This window comes from Cajanus cajan, chromosome 7 (genome assembly GCF_000230855.2).
Source record: "Cajanus cajan strain Asha chromosome 7, NIPB_CcT2T_4, whole genome shotgun sequence".
NCBI lineage: Eukaryota > Viridiplantae > Streptophyta > Magnoliopsida > Fabales > Fabaceae > Cajanus > Cajanus cajan.
Window position 1 is genome coordinate 37,474,486 of NC_138523.1, and position 24,961 is coordinate 37,499,446.

General features: G+C 30.7%; 3 protein-coding genes across 3 annotated transcripts; 2 read left to right on the forward strand and 1 right to left on the reverse strand.

Moving 5' to 3' along the window:
• Positions 1-8,743: 8,743 nt before the first annotated feature.
• On the reverse strand, positions 8,744-10,424 carry LOC109788118 (large ribosomal subunit protein uL29). Its single transcript, XM_083059590.1, has 4 exons — positions 10,267-10,424; positions 10,042-10,177; positions 9,809-9,965; positions 8,744-9,126 (listed from the first exon to the last, which is right to left on the reverse strand). The coding sequence occupies exons 1-4, from the start codon at positions 10,268-10,270 to the stop codon at positions 9,052-9,054; spliced, it is 372 nt and encodes a 123-aa protein (XP_082915716.1). The 5' UTR covers positions 10,271-10,424; the 3' UTR covers positions 8,744-9,051.
• Positions 10,425-10,979: 555 nt separating this feature from the next.
• Positions 10,980-15,738, forward strand: UXS1 (UDP-glucuronic acid decarboxylase 1). The gene is made up of 7 exons (XM_083059588.1): positions 10,980-11,793; positions 11,876-12,018; positions 12,105-12,184; positions 14,156-14,239; positions 14,323-14,397; positions 14,874-14,966; positions 15,226-15,738. Exons 1-7 carry the CDS (start codon positions 11,201-11,203, stop codon positions 15,430-15,432), a joined length of 1,275 nt encoding a protein of 424 aa, XP_082915714.1. The 5' UTR covers positions 10,980-11,200; the 3' UTR covers positions 15,433-15,738.
• Positions 15,739-21,914: 6,176 nt separating this feature from the next.
• On the forward strand, positions 21,915-23,605 carry LOC109788120 (protein SODIUM POTASSIUM ROOT DEFECTIVE 2). The gene is made up of 3 exons (XM_020346783.3): positions 21,915-22,699; positions 23,015-23,090; positions 23,200-23,605. Exons 1-3 carry the CDS (start codon positions 22,118-22,120, stop codon positions 23,376-23,378), a joined length of 837 nt encoding a protein of 278 aa, XP_020202372.1. The 5' UTR covers positions 21,915-22,117; the 3' UTR covers positions 23,379-23,605.
• Positions 23,606-24,961: the final 1,356 nt, after the last annotated feature.

Consider the following 24,961-nt stretch of genomic DNA (forward strand, 5'->3'; position numbering starts at 1 on the left):
TTTTGATTTATTAATAAATTTTAGATTAATTTTTTTTTTGAAAAAGACAAAACACAATTTTTGCAGGGCTAGCTACAAGGTACAGTAATAAAAAAAAATTTATAATTACAACCAAAGTTTACGTTAATAAAATATTTTTCTTTACATAAAATAATTAAAAACTTAATATCTATAAGCATGAAATCCAAAGATGTCCACTTCTTGCATTATTATTAACTTATAACTATTTTTTTAAAAGTTCATTTAAAATTTAATAAAAAAATTAAAAAAAATTATATAATTATATATTTATATGTTGAACCGATTTAGAAATCAAATAATCGAGCTATATATAATTAAAGTTTGACAAATTTATTTATCAAGTTCAGTTTTTAAAGTAAAGTTAACTCATCAAATTCAACAAATTAATTATCAAATTCAACTCTAAATCATTTTTTTAATAGTTATTTCGATTTATTATCACTCGTACGTACAAATAATAGATGTAAGTTTTTTTTTATCCACTTATAAATAGAAAGAGAACATGTATGATAGTATCGATACTTTGTAGTTACCTGCTATATGTAATATTACTTAATTATTCTTAAGATTATTACTTATATTTAATTGTGTTAATTTAAGCGAGGAGTTCATTTTTTTTTTTTTGAGTAATTAGGGTTACTTATCTTTACTTGTATTGATAAATTGGTAATTTGATACATATTAAATAAACTATTGATTTTTTTATTTCATATAATCAAAAGTTTATTTAGTTAAGTAATAAAATAACGTCAAATGAAAAATAAAATTCAAAAGAATTAGGATGAACACAGGCGCAAACTTTTTTACACAAAATTATATCAAATGCAAGCCCAATTTTTTAATATATATTTTTTACTTTATGTTTCTTGAAAAATTTCTTATGAATATATTAGCTACTACCCATCCCAATGGACCTATTCTGTTTCCATTATCATTCCTAATATTGTTGATATGAGAAAATTGATTTTTATACATAAGATTTAAATATGAAATATTTATGTGCCTTTATATATTTAAAAAATTAATATTAGACTATTTGTATGATTTTCGTAAAATAGATATTCTACTAAATATTTTGTATAATACAATATTAAAATCAAATAAGTAATAAATATCAACTTAGATTTTTTAAAAAAATTATCAACTTATTTTATAATTCCTAATAAGTAGTTATATACAATGCTAAACGGGGAAAGTTAAATCTATAAATGTAAATTAATGATCCTGTGTACTCAACTTGTGAAAGTAAATGCTTCCTCGTCTATACAAGGACAAGTTGTTAAATTTGATATTCAGCAAAGGTTTTCAAGTTGAAAATCAGATCATTCATTAAATAATAGGAAGAAACCGTTTTTCAGTTTAATAATTTAAGTATAATTAAGTCATGGCCATTAAAAACGATAACTTAATTTATCTCATTTTATCTATAAATCTAAACAATTTCAGTAATATATTGACATGTTGTGCTAAGCCGGAAATTAATTAAATGCCTCGACCTTCATTCTATCAATAAATTTAAATAGTTTAAACATATTTTTAGTTAAGTTAAATTTAAGATAAATTCCTTTTTAGTTTCTCAAATTTAAAACTGGTCTTTGTAATTTTTATAATTAAAAAAAACCTGTTTTAGTTCTTATACTCAATTTTTATTAGATAATTTATTAAATATTATTACATAAAATTAATTTATTGATGTTTTTAATAATAAAAATGTTACATTAAATTTAATTGAGGGATTAAAACAAAATTTTTAAAAATTACCAAGATTTAAAACAAAAATTTTAAATTACCTTAAATTTAAGAAATTAAAACATATTTAATCCAATTCGAATTAATAATCCTGCCTACTCAACTTGTAAAAATAGATGCTTCCCCAGCTACACGAACAACTTGTAAAATTGATATTCAGCAAGGGTTTTTGATTTTGAAGTTGAAAACCATATCATGTTTTGAATAATGAAAAGGCCACTTCTTAAAATAGTGAATTAAACTTAATTCAACCTTACAAAACTGCCTTGTAAGATGAAGGTTGCCTTTCACTTATATACTATTTAATTGTCTAATCTCTAGTCAATGTAGAACTTGAATTTTTCTCAATACACCCCCCTCATGTCCAGTACTATTGGGCTTGGTACGTGGATAAATGGTATGTGACCCTTTTTTAATGATGGGACTTGAATACACCCCCTCATGCCCATGGTGCATGTATCAATGAATGGTGGGTGACCCATTTTTAAGAATCTAGGATAGCTCTGATACCATCTTAGAATAGTGAATTAAGCTTAACTCAACCTTACAGAACTGACTTGTAAGGTGAGGGTTGTTTTCCACTTATATACTATTTAATTGCCTAATCTCTAACCGATGTGGGACTTTAGTTTTTCCGAATACTACTTTTCGATTTAATAATTAAGTAAGTTATGGCAATTAAAAACGACAACTTAAATTACTGATGTGGTGAACACAACTTGTACAAGTTGATGTTGGTGTTACAGACTTGCAGTTTACTCCGACAATTTACTATTTGAACTTTTCAGCAGAAGTTTTATGTTAAAAGTTGGATAATTTGTTTGGGTAGAAATAAGGTTGTAGGAAATATAAAAAGGATAATTTTTTTTTTTTATTATGTGTTTGAGAGTGAGAATAGAAAAGAAAAAAAAATGTTGGCCTTATCAAACAACATTTTTTTCTTCTTCTCAAATTGGCAAGAAATGAGAGGAAAATATCTTTATTTTTTCACTTTTTTAAATTTCTAAAGAGTTAATATGTTGAAAGGTGGTTGGGAATGGGAAAAATACATATTTCTGGGAGGAAGATTGGTTGCAAGGAGGTAGGTTGTCACAAAGGTATAATAGATTGTATCACATTACAGAAAATAAGAAAGTTAATCTCAGATTTGGTAGTTTGGAGGAATGGAGGCCTTGAGTGGTGCTGGAGATGGCGTAGAGAGTTATTTTAGTGGGAAGAAGATCTATTAAATTCTATTACAACAGAAATCAGTGAGCTAATTCTGAAGGTTGATGCAGAAGACTGTTGGAGTTGGACTGCTGATCCCAGTGGCATTTACTGTCAAGTCTGCATATAAGGAGATTAGAAATGAAAGGATTTTTGCATCCAATAATTTTTTTTCAAAAGTATGGTCGCAGATAGTTCCAACAAAGGTTACAACTTTCGCTTGGAAGGTAATTCTTAACCGAGTTGCTACTAAACACAATTTGTTTATTAGAGGCATCTTGAACAGTTCATAGGTTGAGTGCCCTCACTGCACGGGCCACATGGAGACTAGATCACATATGTTTTTTGAGTGTCATGTATCTTATTGAGTTTAGATGGAATGTTTTAACTAGTTAGGTGTTAGCACAGTTATGCATAATAATTGTGTAATGCACTTGGAATAATTCTCTGGTCTTTCTCTTTGTAACTCTCAGAAAAAAGGATTGTTGGATATCTATTTGATTAGCCATCATATGGACAGTGTGGTTGGCTAGGAATGAAGTGATATTTTCTTCCACTCAAATATCTGCATTGGAGATGGTAGATTTGGTTAAAATTAGAACCTGAAACTGGTTAAGGACAAGGCATAAAGATTTTAGGTACGACTTTGCTTCTTGGTCCATGAATCCAGCAACTTGCCTCACCTAGGTAAATGTATGAAACGGTATTTTTAGTTCACATGTGGTATCTTGTCATGGATTGGAGTACCCCTTGTACTTCCTTTATTTTCAATTATTTGGATTATCAAAAAAAAAATGTTAAACTCAAGATTGAATCGTTTAAATAGTGTTTGAATTCAATATTTGACAAAAAAATAATCTTATGTTAAGTTTTACTTTCCTTCCGACCAAATTAAATTATTCTAAAGCGAACTCTTAAAATATTAATATAAAGATAAAAAAAGAAATTTTTAAAGAGTTAAATATTTTTTATAACACAAAATACTAAAAAATATTAAATATTTTTATGTTCAGAAAAAATAGTTGCGTGAAGAAATTAATTAATAAAAAATATCTTTCATATAATTTACTTTTTTCACTCTCTTTTTCATCTACCCAAACAATTGAAAAAGTAATATCTTTGATATTAAAAACGTTTTCTATTAATATAAACAACATTCTATCGAGTGTAGAATTTGGACCGCGTACCTTATTAAACTCCTTTCTCTAAACAACTGCAGTACTTAATAATCGTTTATGAAAGGTGTCAATACTTTTTCACAACTAAAAAAACTAACAAAAATATGACAAATAGTGTACCAAACTACCCAAAGATAAATAATAGGATATCAACAAATCATCGAACAACGCATTTCAAAATTTACACACAATAATAATAATAATAATAATAAGACTTGTAGGCTTGAAATAATTATTTTTTGTCATCGGTGTGAAAATTTGTTAGCCGTCACATGGATTAAAACCAGTTAATTGAATTTCAAACAGACGATTAATTTGCAAATGAATTATGTCTCTCGATTGAATTTCTAGTTCACTCCAAACTCCAAAGAGTTTTCTAGCTGAGAATTCTATATTGCATACTCTAAAGGGATGAATAGGTAGGTTACCCATGAAAGCTCTTAAGATATGTTTAAACCTAATAATAGTGATAAACAGGGTTGTTTTTTCTAATAAGGATCGTGATCAAATAAATACTAACTAATATACAATGATGTTATTTTGACGAACAATATCGGTTGAGTTTCAAAAAATAAAATAAAAAATGCGTAGTGAATAAAAGGCTAAAATGCAAATGCAATACACAAATTATCTAATAATGCTTTTTTTTTTTAACAATCTTTAGTTTTTAATGTGAAGAGAGAAATGTGAAAGTAGTTAGGTCCATAAGGTTAATAAAAGCATGAAGTTAAGAAACCGACGATTACAAAATAATTTATCTCAATTTAAATTTTAATTGCACATACAAGATTTCTCATTATAAACACTAGTAAGAGAAAGAGACACTTTGTGCATCTTATTTTTAAAAAAATTTAAAATTAAAAAAAGATAATTTAAAAATGATTGTAAATGGTTATTCAAACAATATTTTTTTTCACAGGGGTATAATAATCTACTAAAAATAAAGACAAAAAATATATGTTTTCTCGTATCCATATATTTATAATATGTATACATAACATACAATCATCCTATTAATCATATAAATCAAACTTTCATTGAATGAAAAATGTTAAATTATGGAGGTGTTTGTTAGAATAGTAGATTAAGCCTAACTCTACCCTACAAAACCGGCTTGTAAGGTGAGGGTTGCTTTCCACTTATATACTATTCAATTGCCTAATCTCTAGTCGATGTAGGACTTGGGTTTTTCCCAATAGTGTTAGTTGAAAAACATAGTTTGTTTAAGAAGAACGAAATCTATTCAAGATTAACTCGAAAGAGCCTTCAACAAAGAAGCCTTTCAATGAAAGACTATTACCAACTATATTCGATTGTAGTTATTTTCGGTTGAACCAATAACTTTTCAATTTTTCAACTTATGAATGAATCCCTGACTTAGTGCAATTAGTCTTTCGAAAAATACTTTTTCATTAGAAATAAATTTGATTGTTTAATTGAAAACTAAAAATTGTGTCTATTTCATCCAATTCAACAAGTATCAACACTGGTGGTACATGGATCATTTACTGAACTAATGACCGATGATTAATTTGAAAATGGGTAAATAGATAATTAGCTTGGGTTGGGTTTTTCATTTTCTTTTTGTTATTTTTGTTCGGCTAAATAAAATACTAACTGAGGCCCAAACTAGTGCAAAGTTGTCTCAATTTTTTCGCCTTTTCTGCATGGGCTGTTGCCCTTGCAAACCCACCCATGAAGACTGGAACATCGAAGCCATCAGCCCAATACAGTCAAGAATTTGCATTTCCATTGTTGGTTCATGATATATACACCTCCTTTTTTTATAACTACACCTCCTTTTTAAAAAAATGATTAAATTTTTAAATTTTTTTATTTTTTTTTAATTTTTTAATTTTACACCCACAACATTTTATTTAGTACTTTTTTTTACACATCTTCCCTCTTTTTTTTCAATTTTTACATGTACTTACTTTTCCTTCACCCCACCTATTTTAGTAGCATGTGAAAATTGAAAGAGGAAAAAAAGTGTGAAAAAAAAAGTAGCAAATTAAAAGTTAAAGGTGTAAAATTAAAATTACAATATTTTATAATTTTTAAAAAAATAAAGGAGGTGCACTTATAAAAATGCTCATGATATATACACCTCCTTTATTTTTTAAGTACACCTCCTTTATTTTTATTTATTTTTTAATTATAAAATATTGTAGTTTTTTTTTAATTTTCTAATTTTACACCTTCAATTTTCAATTTGCTACTTTCTTCTTCTTTTTCACACTTTTTTTTTCTTTTAGTTTTCACATGCTACCAAAATAGGTGGGGTGAAGGAAAGGTAATGAGGTACATGTAAAAATTGAAGAAAAAAAAAAGGAAGATGTGTGAAAAAAAAGTACTAAATTAAATGTTGTAAATGTAAAATTAAAAAATTAAAAATTAAAAAAATTTTAAAATTTTGATTATTTTTTTAAAAAGGAGGTGTACTTATAGAAAAAAGAAGGTATATATATCATGAACCTCCATTGTTTCATTAGCTGTTGGGCTACCATTCCCTGCCAAGCCCAAATCGTGTACCCAATCATTCCTAAACACTCATGATATATACACTTTTTTTTTAATAAATACACTTCCTTTAATTTTTTAATTTTTTTAAAAATATTTATATATTCTTTTTTTCTTTGTATGAACTAAACACACATTTTTTTTTTCTTCCAACACTTCCTCTCTTTCACCCTTCCAAATAGGAATGACAATTTAACTCGTCCCCACGAGTACCCGCCCCGATTTAGACAGGAAAAATCAATGTTTACCGAGTTCAGATTTTTTTCAATTGATAAAATCAGGGGCGGAAGCGGGGACATGAACGTCAACACCCACCCCGCCCCCGTACCTGCCCCACTTAATAATATAATTAAAAAATTATTTATATGTATATATATAAATCAAAATTAGAAATATTTATATGTAAAAATTTATATTATCTTATTTTTATTGTATTTCTTTTTAAAAATTTTCATATTTATTAAAAATAAAAAAAAAAAAGAAAAAAAGAAAAAAATCAAAAATCAAAAATCAAAAATCAAAAATAAAAAGGTAAGGACGAGGGGGGGAAACCTGAACCCCGCCAGAGATAAAGATGAATACCCAGAATTTACTCCCAGCAAATATCGGGGGCAGGGCCGAGGGCAGTTTAAATTTATGGGGGCACGAGAGTAGGGAATATAAAATCCGCCCCTGCCTCCGCCCTGATGCCATGCCTACTTCCAAAAACCTTAATATTAAATTTAATTTTATAAAAGATATTTTGGAACATTAATTTCATTATTCCAAAGTATTTTCTAATATAATAAAATTAGTGTTTTGAAAAGAATTTTTTAAGATTACATTTTTTTAAAATTGTTTTTTGAAATAATAAATTTAATGTTTCAGAAAATACTTTTTAAAAATATATTATTCTAGAAAAGTACTTTTTAAAAATGTATTATTCTAGAAAAGTACTTTTTAAAATGCTAAACTTACTATTATAAAAAGAATATTTCAAAATTATGTAAAATAACATACTTTCAAAAAGTACTTTCTTTAACATTCCATAAGTACTTTTCAAGAATGTTATTTTACATAATTCTAAAAAGTACTTTCTAAAACATTGAATTTATTAGTCTAGAAAGTATTTTTTAAATGTATGTTAAAAATCCAATTTCAAAACATGCTTTCGATAACACTATTTATTAATCTGAAGAATACTTTTTAAAACACTAAAATTATTTGATATATTTTCTAGACATAAAAATAAGAGAAGTACTCGAGAAAAAAAATACACATTTAACCCAACACTTTCAACACTATCAAGAAAGTCACAAACCTATAATATTGTCAAAAGTTAAGTGTGTGAAAACTAAAAAGGATAAGAGAGAAAATAATAGTGAAAAAACTGAAAGAGAATAGAGGAAGATAATAATGAAAAACTGAAAAAAATTAAAACTACCTACTTAAGTAGGTAATGTAAAAAAGGTGATGGCATGTGAAAACTTAAAAAAGTAAAGGAGGTATGGGAAAAAAAAAAGGGCTGAATTAAATGTCGGATGTGTAAAATTAAAAACTTCAAAATTATAAAAAAAAAATTAAGGATATCTTAGAAATTTTATTTTATTTTTTTTTAAATGAGGTGTATTTATATATAAAAAAAAGTGTATATATCATGAGGCTCCCTAAATCAGTCGAGTTGTGAAACCTGAAACTATACCAGTCAAATCCCTCTCCATCATCGTGTCAGTTGGTGGGCTTTAATAAGACTATACATTTACAGTACAACTCCGGGCCAGCTACGAGTTATTAGTATCTTTGTTGTTCAATTAAAATATCTCCCTATAATTGGAAACCAATTCCTTTCTAGCATGCTTAAAAAATCCAAATATCCACCAGCAAAGAGCTAGTATAATACAATAAAATTTCTAATAGATTGTATTTTTAACGGAACTTTAATTTAAAAATGAAATAACTTTTATATATTTCTAACAATCAAGGAAAGCTAATTTATATTTTATTATAAGATTTGAATGTAGTGTAATGAGAAAAAAACAATTAAGAAAATAAAAAAAACAAATGTTAAACAAATAATGTAACTCCAAAAATCGAGGGAAACGAAGTGTAAATTGATATTCACTGTTGAAATGTGCATAAATCAGAACTCAAAAATGATACTATTACTGCCATTGATCATTCATCGGGTGATACGCCATAAAACAAAAGGCCAAAAGCAACCATAAATTCTCGAAACAACTCTAGTTTTAACACAGAACTCAGAAACTCTAAAGGCAGGCACCGACACAACTCTGGTAATAAAAATTGGAATGCTAGCATATGCAGGCATCAAAACATTAAAATTAAAATTTCAATACAAATAACTGTTCTACAAATGTAACTTGAAACCGATTCTGACCTAAACTTTGATCGCATACTTCCTTAGGGGAAAGTACAACTCCTTCTTCTTCTCCCGTTCTGTCTTCAATGATGCCTGCACAAACCAAGAGGGTTCCAAGATGAATCACAATTGGATAACTAACCCCAAAACCGAAGATCAAGAAAACCCAGAACCATCCAACTACCACACTTGTGCCGTAAAATATGTAAGTGCCAAATCAATAAATAATTTTTCATTGAAAATGCCAAATTAATTTTTGATTCAATTACATAAACACTCTAAAGTTCGGAAAATTGCAAAACACTTCCAACTTTAATTTATTTTATCAATATGAATCACAATGACAACCTACGACCCATTGCACACCACTTCAACCCCCACTCACTACCTCCTTCATTCTACTACTTCAACCTTAATTTTTTTCAAAACACTGCATTGACAACCTTATACATTACATTATAACCCCGAATAAGAGAGGTTCCTGTAAACATCAAAAAAGTAAGAGTTGTGTTTGCAACCTCTGATACAATATTTTCTACGGAAAACAACCTTACTTAAGCCAAACATGATCCCTATTGCATAGTCACGACTGGAATTTGAGATCACTAATTAAATTGAAACATGTGTAGCATGGTACAAAATAATCACAATTTAATATACTTACAACATAAAATATTAAAAAACGAGTTAAATTTTAATTCCTCCTCAAGTCAATGAAAAACAAATTGTAAACACCAACCAAAAGAATTAAGAAAAAAAAAAAACAAAATGAAACCTGGTGTTTGGTGAGGCGTCTGCGAATGGCGCGAGTCTTCTTGGGACGGAGGTCAAGGGGCAAATACTTCTTATTCTTGTACGCCTCTCTGAGCGCCGCTTTCTGCTTTTGCGAAATAACCGTCAAAACCTGCGCTATCGAGAGCCTCACCACCTTGCTGCAACAAAACAGAACAAATCAAAACGCGATTATCGAATCATAACAGTGATAACAAGTTGGAAGTGAAAGAGTACATTTTGGAGAGCTTGTTGGGGGCGCCGCCGGTGACTTTGGCGACTCGGAGGAGAGCGAGCTCCGCCTTGAGATCCTTCAGCTGGTTCAGCAGCTCCGCCTTAGTCTTGTTCCTCAGCTCGTACACCTTTATCCTCGCTTCAATGTGTTCAAAATTTGGATTCAGATCACACGTTAAAAAATGCCACAGTTTTTAATCTACGTTACGATGAGTTTGCTTCTCTTACCCATTGTTCGGATTGATGCGCAGCGCTGCAACGACTCCGAAACCCTAAAATCGGAGGCACAATGTTAAACGATGATACCTTATATACGAGGATTGGGTTCCCTTTTCGTTTTTTTTCATATGGAATATGGATGGCTAGTGGGCTAGCCCGGGTTGGGTACCCTAGTAGGTTTATGGGCTCCATTTTTGGGCCTAACATATATATATCGATTACTGACCCAGTAATAATCTTTTAAATTAAACAGTGTTTTTGACGTAATTGTTTTAATTTTGAAAGACTAATTTATTTTTGATAATTTAATTTAATTTTTAAAAAATATAATTTATGAGTCCTTCAAGAAAGTTAAATATTTTTATTCATCATAAAATAAATTTAAAAAACTCAAAAAGTTGTTGAGTAGTGTGCATATTAAAATATATTTCCACAAAGGTTAGGAACGTTAACGTTTAGAGCATTTTATTTATGTGAGGAATATTTCTACAAATGTAACTGTAATAAACATTAAGTAATATTTATTTTTATTGAATTAAACATGAAGTAAAATATATGGTGTCGTGTCATTGAATAATAGATTATAATTATTGAGTTGTATCGCTTAATGATAATTGATAATTGATAATTGATAATTGATAATTGATAATAATACACGAGTGAATGGATTATAAGTCACTAATCAAGAAGCTTAATTTAAAAATGTAAGAAAAAAAATGATGGCCAGAGAGTCATTCACGTATAGATAGAAAAAGTGGGAACCATGGGAGGGGCAGGAGTACCTTCAATTCCACGCTTTCTTTTGAGCGGTGTTTCATTTCCCATATAACAAGAATAACAATAAGAATCACCACCATCAAAATAAAAAATAAAAAAAGCCCGTTGGGTAGTGAAAAAAGGCCAAAACGAGGGTTGCGTTTGGTTGGAAGTACTAAAGCTGAGGATGAAACAGCTTCACAAGCAAACGAGTCTGAATCACCGAAGGGAGGAAGAGATGGGGAGCAGCGAGAGCTCACCGTACTCCCCCAAATCGATAAAGCACACGAGATCGCTGCCGAGATCCATCAACTACTTGCTGAGAGAGCAGAGGCTGTTGTTCATCCTGGTGGGGATCCTCATCGGCTCCACCTTTTTCATCATCCAGCCCACGCTCTCCCGCATGGGCCCACCCGAGGCCAGTACTTTCCTCCCGAGATCCACGGGCCTGGGCCGCTTCGCCACCGTTCCCCGCACGGGCCGCGTCCCCGTCGGGATCGCAGGCCGCCGCCTCCGGATCGTCGTCACCGGCGGGGCCGGCTTCGTCGGCAGCCACCTCGTCGACAAGCTCATCGCGCGCGGCGACGACGTCATCGTCATTGACAATTTCTTCACCGGGAGGAAGAACAACCTCGTGCACCTCTTCGGGAACCCTAGGTTCGAGCTCATTCGCCACGACGTCGTTGAACCGATTCTTCTCGAGGTCGATCAGATCTACCACCTCGCGTGTCCCGCGTCGCCGGTGCACTACAAGTACAACCCTGTCAAGACAATCATATCCTTCTTACTAACTCGCATTTTCAACTCTCTTTCGTTTCGTTTCGTTTCAATTTTTGCGATCCTTAATTTTGGTTTACAAGACGAATGTGATGGGAACGCTTAATATGCTTGGCCTTGCGAAGCGGATTGGGGCTAGGTTTTTGCTTACTAGTACCAGTGAGGTATACGGTGATCCTCTGGAGCATCCTCAGAAAGAGACCTACTGGGGAAATGTGAATCCGATTGGTGAGTACAGTCAATGAAGCATAGTTTTATCGCCATTTCTATTTTTCGTTGTTCGGTTTTCTTGAATTTCTGGTTTGGAATTTTAGGTGAGAGGAGCTGTTACGATGAAGGGAAGCGGACTGCGGAAACCTTGGCAATGGATTATCATCGTGGTGCTGGCGTCGAGGTAGGTTGTGTATTCGTTGAATTGATCAGAGCTAGTTAGTTTAGCTTACTTGATGTATTTTTATGTTGTTAGATCAAAAGGTTAGTGTAATGTTGTTGTATTGTACCGTTTTGATACTTGGTCATTTTATGCATTTTGCTTTGTGTTGTATCTGTTGTTTAAACTTGAGAACAGGAATACATGTCATTTTGCAGATGTTGTTTTTTAGGCTGAACATGTGATTTAGTTCTTGTATGTATTGTGGATTCTCAATTTGGTTTCTATATGTAAAAACTTATTCAATGGATTCCTGTATGTGCGAATTTTACCTATTTGGTTTCTGCCATCATCATGACTCTGTCTCCAATGGTCCTTCATTGACTGTTAATCTCTTAGGAATTCCTGATTTGGTTCCTATACATGGAGTACATCATTAATTTGATTCTTATATGTGTAGTGCATTCTTAATTCAGTCTCGAATAAGAATTAAGAATGTTCTACATGGATAGGGATTGAATTAAGAATGCACAAGGGAAGTTAATGGTCATCGGTCAATGTAAGACAGTTAGAGACAGCTGGGATCAAACCGGTAATGTTTGCACATATAGTAATTGGTTTAATAAGTTTTTACAATAAATGAGTGGATTGATTTTTTTCTTTGTTGAGAATGTGGGTAGGTCAAAAACATTTATAATTTTATATCATGATGGAAATAACACCAACCTCCAAGAGAGAGGAAAAGAAGTTTTCCTAAAGGATGAGTTGGTGTTAAGTAAGAATCTGAATTTGGTATTTACTACACTTTTCAATAGTAGCAAATAACACCAATAAAGTGCTGTTGCTGACTGCAGCAGCCTTAGTATAGCATTTTTGCATTGCACAAATAGAGGCCAAGATTGCAGCTAAATAGTGGCAAAATAGTGGAGAATAGCACCCCTAAACCTTCCATTTTTCTGCCAAACGCACAGAAATCCTGGCCAACCAACCCCTTTTTTTCCCAAACTCATCTCCGTCCTCTGTTTTGCGGTTCAAAAAACAGAGTAGAGATAACAGGTCTTTTTTCACTGCAGCAACAGAACTATGACATATAGAGATGTCTTTGTTTTTACATTTAGTATGTTTGTTCATACTTAATAGTTCCTCTCATTCCACTTATTTTTCTATCACAGCCCTCTTTTTTTTCTTTCTATAAATTCCATTATTTCCTTCTTTTTTCCCTGTGTTCTTTATTCCTCTCATTTATAGTTATAGCTTAAGTTAATTGTGAATGTGTTAGACTATGGATTTTTTATTAGAGTAATATTATTCCAACAATAATTCTTTTCTATACACTCACCTCTCTCTCTCTCTCTCTCTCCACTACACATCACTTACTTTTCCTGCACTTGTCTGCATTCTCTTCCTATATCTCGCTGTGTATAAATTGTTGTCAAACTTTGTTGTACAAAGAGCATTACTCTTGACTATTAATTATGAATATAACTTGAATTTTGGATAGTTTTCTATTTTAAGCAATTATGTGTATGGTATAGATGATAAATTATTTATCCTGTATTTATAATCTTCAAAATAGCGGCCATCGTACAATTTGTTGTCCTGCTATAGGGGTTTTGGGATCGGTTGCATTGTGCTGTTATTTGGGATCGATAACCATAGCACAAATATGGATATATTATTAGCTATTTATTTGTTTGATTGTTTACTTCACTACACAAGTTTCCTAAGATTAAGCAAGTAAGGGTTTAGGCCATAATAGAATAGACTCAGAAAATTTGGTTCTGGCAATGCATATTCCTTAATGAAACCATTAAGATTGATCACTTGTATATGTTGGATTTGAAAGACTTCCAATTCAATGTATGGTTCTATGCATAACAAATTCTTCATACAGAAAAATTAATATTTAATTGTACATAAGTGAAATTTAAACTACGTATGGTAAATTCTGCAAATTATATGTTATTGAGACTGCTCTGCTTTGGTGGTTTATAGGTTCGTATTGCTCGAATTTTCAACACATATGGACCCCGCATGTGTTTGGATGATGGGCGTGTCGTCAGCAATTTTGTTGCACAGGTCTGACTTTCTTGTCCTTATTTCTATCGTTATTATTGTAGAGAGGGTTTTTGTGTTCTTATACTATTTATTTGTGTTTCCAGGCTATTCGTAAACAACCATTGACTGTATATGGTGATGGGAAGCAAACAAGAAGTTTCCAATATGTCTCTGATTTGGTATATAGCAAATATGTCCTTTTTAGTTCTTTTTTATTTATTTAGGGAGTGGGGATGGGAGGAGGAGCTTTGAAAATTGTAGCTTAAAAAAGTAACTACATGTTTTCTAATACACTCGACTAGCTTGTTCAACCTAATTTTCTTAGGAGAATATTTTCTTGGGTGAAATCCAGTAACATTCAAATGGAAATGGACTTTTAGAGAGTTACTGCGATTCTTAAGAGAATACTTAATGCAAAGACTACCAAAAAGCAAAGAGAAACAGCTGTTTTGGAAGGTTAAATGAAATTATTGATCATTATTTGCAATTCGACTGACCTATTGTAGGTTTTTTTTGCTGTTAATTTAAAATGGAAATATTTTGAATTGAAGTTCAAATTTATGAATGAAGGATTTGTTATCTCTACATTTTGATATGAATTGATGCAGAATTGTTATGATGCAATGGTGAACTAAATTTCTTTTCCAATTCACAGGTTAATGGGCTGGTGGCTTTGATGGAAGGCGAACATGTGGGACCTTTCAACCTGGGTAACCCAGGGGAGTTTACCATGTTAGAGCTTGCTCAGGTATCTTAATCTTCTTTTCTACTGTCACTTTCATTTCTTCCTTGTTTTGGTTTACAGTTTTGCCTTTTCCTTATAACATTTCTGCCTGCTTATGCTAGGACATGTGTATTTTATTTTTATTCATTTCTTAATTAATACCCTAAGATATGCATATTAGTTGTGCCTTTCATAGTAAGGGCACATTTTTAAGGAGTGGAATGAGATCAAAGTTACTGTATTGTGGATATCCTGTCATTGTCATCTTTTCATAAATACGCAGGTAGTCAAAGAAACAATTGATTCAAGTGCTACGATAGAATATAGACCAAATACCGCTGATGATCCACATATGAGGAAGCCAGATATTAGTAAAGCAAAGGAACTGCTGAACTGGGAGCCAAAAGTCCCACTGAGAGAAGGGTTGCCTCTAATGGTTAACGATTTCCGGAATCGGATTCTGAATGAAGAGGAAGGAAAAGGAATGTAATAAACATAATAGCAAACCCTGTATGTATATGGATATGAGCCTGTCTCCCTCATTTTTTGTTCCCATCTGCCGTCAGCGTCAACACAAAATTCTGGTAACCCGCCACTTTTTGAAAGTCTACTAGCCTTTTACATTTTTAATCTTTTATGCTTGCTTAGCACACAATTGATGTATTTGTTAAATTTTGAAAGAATTATTTTCAGTAGTTTTCTTGTGTATCGTATTCATAAAAGTTGTAGTATTTGATATTTGGATTCTGGTATCATGAAGAATATTGAATTATTATTATTATTTTTTTGCTGTTAATACTGCTTCATCTTGTAAAACTGACAGACCGATTTACTTTTAGATGTTTGAATTCATTGCTAAATCAATACTAAAAATTGATGTTAACACTTTTTTTATTTTTTAAATCACACGGGATCATATTTTGCCAAACTTTCTACTGTCAGGACAATTAATCCTTTACCAGTAATGCATTTAATCATTTATGCTTGCTTAGCACACAACAGAAATAATATATCCTCCGAAATCTTTTTACCGAAACTTCCTCCGAATGTTTCAAAATTTAAAATAATAAATTAAAAAAATATTTTATTTAAAAATATTGACAAATGTAAGCACACAATCGATGCTTTTGTCATGTGTACATGTAATTTTGTTTTTTAAATTATCATATTAATCATATTTGTATAATTGGATGTTTGTGAAATTTTGTATTAATTTATTTTGGATTTTGCTTGACATCGATCATAAGGAGAGTGGATTCAATAAATACGAAGTTTTTATCAGAAGTCACAGTAGGTGTGTATTGATAATATTAACTATTAGACTTTTTAATTTAATAACCATTGATCTGAAGTAATGGTTAGCAAACTTGATTTATTTTTTAATAGCCTTATTATCTGAATTACATTTGATCATTTTTAATGCTTTTATAAGTTTGTTAACTTATATAAGTAGATATTTATAAAACTATTTGTTCGTAAGTATGTTGTCATCGTTAGGGTCACCGCATCCGAGGTATTGTCCGCTTTGGCGCTCGTTGGGCCGTCACGGTTTTGTCCTTGAAAAGGCGCTTCGGTGGGTTATGGAGGAAGGATGTTTATAAACTACCCTTAGCCTCGACTCCTAAGCGATGTGAGACTTTTAGGCATACCGGAACAAGCTCCCTAGTCGATGCTAAGGGGCAAGAGTGGCCTGGGCCCTCCTTCTAGCGTCAATGTTTCTACCGTAAGTCCGCCGTTATCGTTAGGGTCACTGCATCCGAGGTATTATTCGCTTTGGCGCTCGTTGGGCTGTCACGGTTTTGTCCTTGAAAAGGCGCCTCGGTGGGTTAAGGAGAAAGGGTGTTTATAAACTACCTTTAGCCTCGACTCCTAAGTGATGTGGGACTTTTAGGCATACTGGAACACTATTAAACCAATTTTTCTAATAATTTTACTCAATGGTCTTATAATCTAAAATATGTTTGCAAGAGAAGTAATAATTTATTACATGTTTGAATTTATATATGAAAAAGTATTTATGACCAAGTTTTTTATATATATTAAAATGAAAAGGTGAATATCTCAAATGGATATATTTTTATGGCTTAAAAGACATTTAAGGTTAAAATTTTAAATAAGATTTTCAAAAATATAATAGAAGTTATTGATAATTTTACTTTAAAAGTTCATTTAAATTTATTTATTTTTATTTCTTTATCTAACATTAATTAGGTTAGGACATGATTTTGAAAATCAGACTAAACTTGTTGCTTGGACCGGTTTAACAGAAAATCAGTCTTTAACCAATTTAATTGGTCTTAAAAATCATTTTGCAATGAATTAGTCCAAAATCGATTAAACTAGCTCGAATCACTATAATTAATTTTTTAAAATTTAATTTTAAGTATTTTTAATAAAAGTACATATCTTAAAAAATATAAACTAGAATTTTTTTTAATACGTGTCTTATAAATATAATTTAATTATTTATATTAATTTTTAATATTTTTATTTTATAATTTATATTATATTAATTTTATATTTTATTCTAAATATAAACTTGTGATTATCAATGAATATTGTAATATTTTATTAAAATTTAAACTTAAATATTTAGTTTAGAACTTAAATATTATATTACTTTAAGTGTTAAGAATTTATAAATAATATTTTATTTTAATTTTTAGTATCATAAAATTATAATATTATATTTATTTGATATTATTTTGTATTGATAATAATAATTATTATTATTTTATTAATATTGATTTCATTACAATTCAATCATTAAATTTTGAATTAGTATGTAGATTAATTCAATGACTAGTTTGTATTCTCCACCTTTGATGGTCCGGTTCAATGAAAAAAAAATTATATATGTTTATGATACTGTTACTCATTTCATAGACGCAATCTTTAAATTAGATTATATTCACACACAAACACACATTTTGGGTCTTAGGTCTGATTCTACAAGTCATTAAATAATTCTAGTTATTATACAAGTTCTGTTCAAAGAAAGTTGTAGGATTTCAACAAAAAGAAAATTGTTACATTATACTACTGTGCTAGCAAAATTTGAAAAGAAAAAACATATATGGTGTTCTCCGGGATCATATTTGAAAAGGAAACCCAACCACATCGGGAACATTCTCCTCATGCCACTATCACTGCTATACCACCACTACTGGGTTAGTAACATTACTTTTGTGTCAGAATGCTATGCATATTAACTTTCCCATTATTTTCCATCAAAGCCATCATGTTATTGTTACGTTACATACAATGAATATAGAGGTGGAACATAATAGTAGTAAAGTACATACTAAGTTTCTACATTGTTGTAGTTAGTGAGACTATAAATGGCATTTTAATTCCTACCCCAGGTCTCTCGACAAGAATTCAAAATTTCATAATATTTGCTATGAGATAGAACAGAACCTATGGCGAGGAAAATTGCATTAGCTATTGTTTGGTGCTTGATGATGTTGTTCAAGAAGCATAAGAGGAACAGAGAAGTAAACATTGAACAGCTGGCTTCATCACAGTAGAGAAGTAGAGAGGGGGACCCCTCTACCTCTGCTTCTTAATTAAAAGTTGAATTATGGGTCTGAAACTGAAGAGAAAATGGTACAAAGAGAAGAGAGTAGTAGATGTCATAAATTGTAACTGTACGCAATCAAAGAATTCTCAAAAATAATTGATGGGTAGGTAAGGGAAGTTACAAGAGAAATAAGAGGAAGAAAGGCTTGGAAGCATATGATTCCATGCATTTTCGGAGCTAACTTAAAAAGAGTTAAAAATGGATGAGAGAAAGAAGATTTCAAAATCTAATGACACCTACCTACTTTTATAAGTTTCTTTCCATTTTCAATTTTTCATGAACAACCGAACGATGGAACAGTTAAGATTTAAAATTTTTTCATTCTCCTCTGAATCTCTGATGTGTTATGCTCACTTTCTCTTGTTCCAAATTGAAGTCTGATGTTGTTTTGACTTTTGATGTTGCTTTATTTGAATTGCCTTTTTTCTAGAATGTCTGGTGGATTTTTAACATGATTCTTAAATATAAAAATCGATCCTCATAAATTTTATTATTGGAGTAAGATGATGTAAATGTCATGTGAAAGAATATTTTCATATAAGAACTTTCAAGAACTGTTTCTTAAACAAATAAGTAGTTTTAAATAAAATAAAAATGTGGAGTTCATTCTGTAGTCCACATAATGTGAATTAAAAATTCAAGTTCTTCCATTAGAACAAAAAAAAATAATAATAAATGTATTTGCAAGCACACATTAAATGTTTATGCAAGTTTCATATTTTTCTAATTTTCCGACTTCAAATTCAGTTTAAGGAAAAAAAATTAATAAAAATCATTACATCCATTTAAAAAATATATTTTAAATTATTTCTAATTAGTTATCCGTGTAAAAAGTCGCCATGTGAAGCATATAAGGTAATTGTTACAAAAAAAAAAAAAAATTCTCATAAATCTAACGTCATATTAATTTCTTACGTTTAATTTATTATTTTAAAAATAACATTTTTATAAAATATTATTTTTCAGAAAATTATTCTCATAAAGAGGTGAGAAATTAATTTTTACTTAGATAAAAAAAATAGAACTTTAATGTGATAAATAACCTTTACTTATTTAATGTTTTAAAAATTCTTAATTGTCAAATACTCTTTCTGAACTCATATATAAATAAAAAAGTATCTAAAATTTTTGAATTTAAATATAAATAAATTCTAAGTAATTTGACCATATTTAATGTATTATTCCAAAAATTACGATCAAATTAAATGTAATTAATATTTTTCAATAAATACTATTAAGGATAGTTTAGGAAATAAACTTTAATTTTTATATGAAATCAATAAATTAAATAAATTTAACAAATTTTTTTAATATGTGTGGATGTAGATATTTTTCTTATATATGAGTTTAAAGAAGAACAATATTTATAAATATTTTTAAAAATATTTATTATCAATCAAATAGATTTTTATGATTGTTAAAAATCATGATTTTCAAACATTAAAAAAAAGAAAAAAGTTATCCTATATCAAATGTCACCTTAGATTCTTTAAAAAAAGACTAACTTTCTTAACTACCCAAACTAGCAAGAAAAGAAATTTCACATAGATGTAAGAGAATACCTATTAAATTGGTGGTACACCTTAACTAAGAAGAAATGTGTATTTTTCATTCTTTCAATTACAAGTGCTCATTTTCAAATGTGAGTAACTTTCCTCGTTGATCCCCTGATAATTGTTCACAAGAATCAATTCATTTTGGACTGTACTAAAATTCATATGATATAATACGGTACATCATGGGCCCTCGTACACTGCGTCCAACTGGTTGGTATTCTTCTTAAACCATAAATTGGTAATTCTTCTGTGAACTTAGCACATGATCAATCTCTGCCAAATTCTAGCCGTTGCTTTGTTTTCATCTGACCAACTTCACTATGTTATAGACAGCTTCTTGGTTAGTATTTAAACCCGTAGGCCATACCCACACAACTTTGCTCTATTCACACTGCTATAGTTATTCGTGCCAACATTTTTTTTTATTTTTCACTTAGGCAATGTACCCTTCATGGAGATTAATGTCTTCACGTCAATCCAAAATAGTTCTGCACCTCCCATGTACATGTCTCACTATAGACACAAAATGATTAATTAGCATGAGAAATCACTGCTATCATATAGTATTATGTAAATGTAAAATCACAACAATTTAGGCATCCAAGGAAACGATAAGAATAAATAATCAACATTAGTACACGTATTCGGCAAGTCATTAATTGATAATCTCGTCTAACACGCAAAAACACAGAAAAATTGGAATCCAAACTCCCATGATACTCAACAGAAGTTACAGAACTGTATATTTGACGTTGCAGAGCATCACATTAGATTTGACTCTCATTAAAAAATTGTCAAAACATGAATATGTAAAATTTTCAAAGACTAACTTTTAGAATATCACTTCATTTTTCAGAAATTATATCTACCTTACTACTCTTCTAGCCAAAAGAAAATGGACGAGTTCATGATTCGCAAGGGCTTTTGAGTGAGTGAGATAGTTTAATTCAGTGTACTACCTATTACACATCATTTTCATTCTTTAAAGCAATAGAAATGTTGGTTGCATCTCATAAAGGATCATCAAGTTTTGTTGAATCTTAACACAAAATTGACACCCCTTCACTCTACAGCTCACTCTCTTCAAAGGATACAAAAACACCTATCAGGGTATAGCCATTGAGGACATTCTTCCTTCCCTTACAAACTTGTCAAATTTTGCATTGATTAATTTTTGAGGTATATCATTCTAATGCACGTGCACCTTTCCTATTGCCATGCTAAAACCACAGACAAATATGTGTGCACCCTTAATATGTAGATCTTGTTTTGGGTATGTTATTTATGGTTGAGGTGATGATGAGGTCCCCACGGCAAACTGTGTGCCAGCGATTTGCTTAGGTGTTAGAAATACTAGATAGAGCCTCATTCCAAACTGATATAACATTTTAATGCTACATTTAAATTTCCCCCAAACTGATAGAGCTTTTTGAAAAATTTAAACCTGTCTATCTTCTTTAATACTGAAACAAAGAAACTAATGCAAGTTTCCATTTCATTGCTAACACTATCCTTCTATATCCCCATCCCACATTCAAATAGTTTCTCCTATTTTCATGTTTTTGTCAGCCAATTTAGCTTTCTTTTTTTATGTAAGTAAAAAAAAAGGGTCATCTAACCAAACTGTAGTACAATATATTCTTTTACCAACATAGTAAAATATGGTTGATAATTAATTATGACTTGTAAGTATGTAATTAAGAATTCGATCCTCGGATCAGAACTTTGTTGAAAGTGATTAATCACTTAAAAGAATCTTCGTATCTGTAGAGGATTAGTATTTGATTCCGGTCAATATTAGGTACTCAAAAATATATATTCTTTTTCTCACTTTTAAATATTTTGTTGAAGTAGGATAAATCTTGCACTTGCACAAGGTTTGAGTCCCTTAATCTCAGCCCAATATACATAAGCTTAAAAGCTATTAGTTCCCATTCCAACCCTTTTTTGTGTGTACAAGTTCTCTCTCCCTCCCTCCCTCCTTCTTAGCAGCAGATTCTCTAAACCACTAGTTCTCTGATAGCATTATCTAAAAGATGAAACGCATGGACATCTTTTGTGCTTCCCAAGCCTCAACAGCCATATGCCTCAGCATGGATCAAGCCTCATGCTCCTCTTCCAACACCATTCTACTTGGAGGCAGAACCATTGACCGCCACAACCCCATTATCAATGACTCAACAAGAAGAAGCACTTCTTCCAAATCTCTCACTACCCCATGTTCCTCTTCTCAGTCCCCCATCAACCCCAAGCCTTACCATGAGCTCCACAAGGCCAAGAAAAACTCTTCTTCCAAGAGTGCAACAAAGGGTCATGATCACAAGAAGAAAAGTACTTCAGAAAAGCTCACTGAACATGTCACCAACGCTTCTAAACCAAATGATGCCATTGTGCGTAGGAGTTGGCTTATGCCACCTTCTGATTCAATCACTCCTCTTGGCTCAACTAGATCTTTGCTCAGTGACACGGCCATAGTGGATGGCTCATCAGATTATGTTCCAAATTTGGCACTAACTACGGTTAACAACAAAACTTCTCAAGTTGTTCATCAAGATGAAGCCATTTCAGTTCCTAAACTTCCTAGCTCTTCTTATCCAAAATCTGGTTCCTCAGACCAGGTTCGTTTTCTAATCTTACTAGTTCTTAACCTTAGGACTGTTAAGGCCCCTCACGCTTCTAGCTAGTAACATTTGTGTATTAGATTTTTTTTTTTATAGACCACAGGTATCCTACACGGAAATCAATCATGTTCGAACTAACATTTGTGTATCAGATGGATATAAGAAAGTCTTGTTAGTTTTATGGAAGGGTTCATGAATAAAACTAGGACTAGCTTGTGGAGTAAATTGAATTGGGGCATTGAGAGGGAAAGTACTATGCAAATCAACTTCAATATTTCAACAATTGGTTTGAGTAATTTTGTTTTTTAGCAGGTTGTTGTATTGAGGGTATCTTTGCATTGCAAAGGCTGTGAAGGGAAGGTGAGGAAACACCTCTCCAGAATGCAAGGTGAGTAACCTTATAATTTGTGTCTAAAGTCAAACATTTTTTACGTATAACTCTCAAAGCCGTTAATTTCCCTAATATGCAGTCTTAAAATTGTTCATTGTGAGTGCAGGAGTTACTTCATTCAACATAGATTTTGCAGCAAAGAAGGTGACAGTAATTGGGGATGTAACTCCTTTGAGTGTCTTGGCTAGCATATCAAAGGTGAAAAATGCACAATTATGGCCAGCATCTGCCTCAGCAGTAGGATCTGGCACGGTTGAAACAAAGAAAGAAGTTTTATCTAATTAAGAGGAAAGTAGAATATTGGTATTGATGTATGCTTAAATGTGAATGACATGGTAAGTTAATTATTGTAAATGCAAATTTTAAAAGCAGAAAAAAAGAAGGTAGAATTTTAGAGAAAGATTATGAAATTTGCATTTTTTAAGTATGAATTTAACACTTTTAAATTTTCAATTTGTGAATTGATTATAATATATAAAATTTGATGTGTGAATTGTGAAGTTTACATTTTACCACTTGTGCAGTTGACATGGTGCATATTCTTTTTTCAATTAATGGTATAAGGGGTTTATCCCCATATTTGAGCATGTGTGAGTTGTTATAAATGTATCAAATTTGATTTAAAAAAAAAAAACATTTCTCTAATGGTAATGAAATATTTTTAACTTTTCTCTAATGGTAATGAAATATTTCTCTAAATTTGGGAATTGATTAATCTATGAACGAGAGATTATTAATACTTTTTAATTATAAGTAATTGTCTAAATGAACTTCTTTTAACACGGTCGATGAATCATTTTATTACTTTTTTAAAAAGTATTAAAAAAGTAACCATAAGCGGAGATAAGTTGTTGCTTTAAAGTTAACATCTCTTGATGTGATTGTACTAAGCCATTCTATTAATTGCTGTTATGTGTCCAAGAGCAACTAAATAATCAAATATGCAACCTTACATGATTATTATAATATTTCTCCAAATTTATTCAAGAGTGGATGATCCTAGACATACTCTTGGTAATGGATTTAGAGAGAAGAAAGGAATAAAATGTTGGCTGTTTCTATGTAACATTAGATGAGTCTCCACAACTTATAAGGAACTAGCAAGCATAACAGTATCAGCATAGCTTATTTTCATTATCTTTCATTTTTATATATAGTATTTGCACATTTAATTAGTTCTATATAGATATGTAAGCTATTGCATATTATATTGTCATACATAACGATTTAGTTCATATGGTGGTGTAATGTCAAAATTTTACTTGGGTCGCTAATGTCAGTTGTCACTTGTAACAAAATAGCACGATTATACTGCTTTGAGTGCAAAAAAAAAAAAAAAAAAAAAAAAAAAGAGAGAAATTAATGTTCTCTAAAAATAATAGTTCTTATAACATCAGCAAATATCATACGATTATACTGCTTTGATGATTATAAAAGCGTGACAATAACTATAGTCAATTTTCGGTGCCATTTTGGAAATTAGTTAATATCGAATTTCTCATCATAACAGTACCAGAAATTTTAATGTTTAATTAAGATCAATTAAAAAATTTCTAATAATATTTAAGAATTTGAAATTAATTTTTTTAAATTCAATTTCAGGACAATCAGACTAATACTCCTTTCCAAGATTATCTTGCATCAAATATTAGGAGTCTTCATAAAATGGATGGAACAAATTTATTTATGTCTTTGCTGAAAGGTTTTTTTAATAAAATCATTTGTTTTAATTTAATCGGCTAAAGTAATTCATCTATTTGAAGAATATTAAATTTTTTGAGGTAAAATACCTTGTTTAGATGGAGAATTTACAAGGAATTTGAAATTCAAGCATTTGTGAAATTTCTTGAAATAGTATAATTTCAAAT

What these genes read in the sequence shown, in the direction of transcription:
- LOC109788120 (XM_020346783.3), top strand. Translation starts at nt 22,118, where the DNA reads ATGAAACGCATGGACATCTTTTGTGCTTCCCAAGCCTCAACAGCCATA. An exon ending in AATCTGGTTCCTCAGACCAG is followed by an intron (nt 22,700 to 23,014) that starts GTTCGTTTTCTA and finishes GTTTTTTAGCAG; the next exon opens with GTTGTTGTATTGAGGGTATC. An exon ending in ACACCTCTCCAGAATGCAAG is followed by an intron (nt 23,091 to 23,199) that starts GTGAGTAACCTT and finishes TTGTGAGTGCAG; the next exon opens with GAGTTACTTCATTCAACATA.
- LOC109788118 (XM_083059590.1), bottom strand. An exon ending in CCCAACAAGCTCTCCAAAAT is followed by an intron (nt 9,966 to 10,041) that starts GTACTCTTTCAC and finishes GTTTTGTTGCAG; the next exon opens with CAAGGTGGTGAGGCTCTCGA. An exon ending in GACGCCTCACCAAACACCAG is followed by an intron (nt 9,127 to 9,808) that starts GTTTCATTTTGT and finishes TGGTTTGTGCAG; the next exon opens with GCATCATTGAAGACAGAACG.
- UXS1 (XM_083059588.1), top strand. Translation starts at nt 11,201, where the DNA reads ATGAAACAGCTTCACAAGCAAACGAGTCTGAATCACCGAAGGGAGGAA. An exon ending in ATCGTGGTGCTGGCGTCGAG is followed by an intron (nt 12,185 to 14,155) that starts GTAGGTTGTGTA and finishes GGTGGTTTATAG; the next exon opens with GTTCGTATTGCTCGAATTTT. An exon ending in TCAGCAATTTTGTTGCACAG is followed by an intron (nt 14,240 to 14,322) that starts GTCTGACTTTCT and finishes TTGTGTTTCCAG; the next exon opens with GCTATTCGTAAACAACCATT.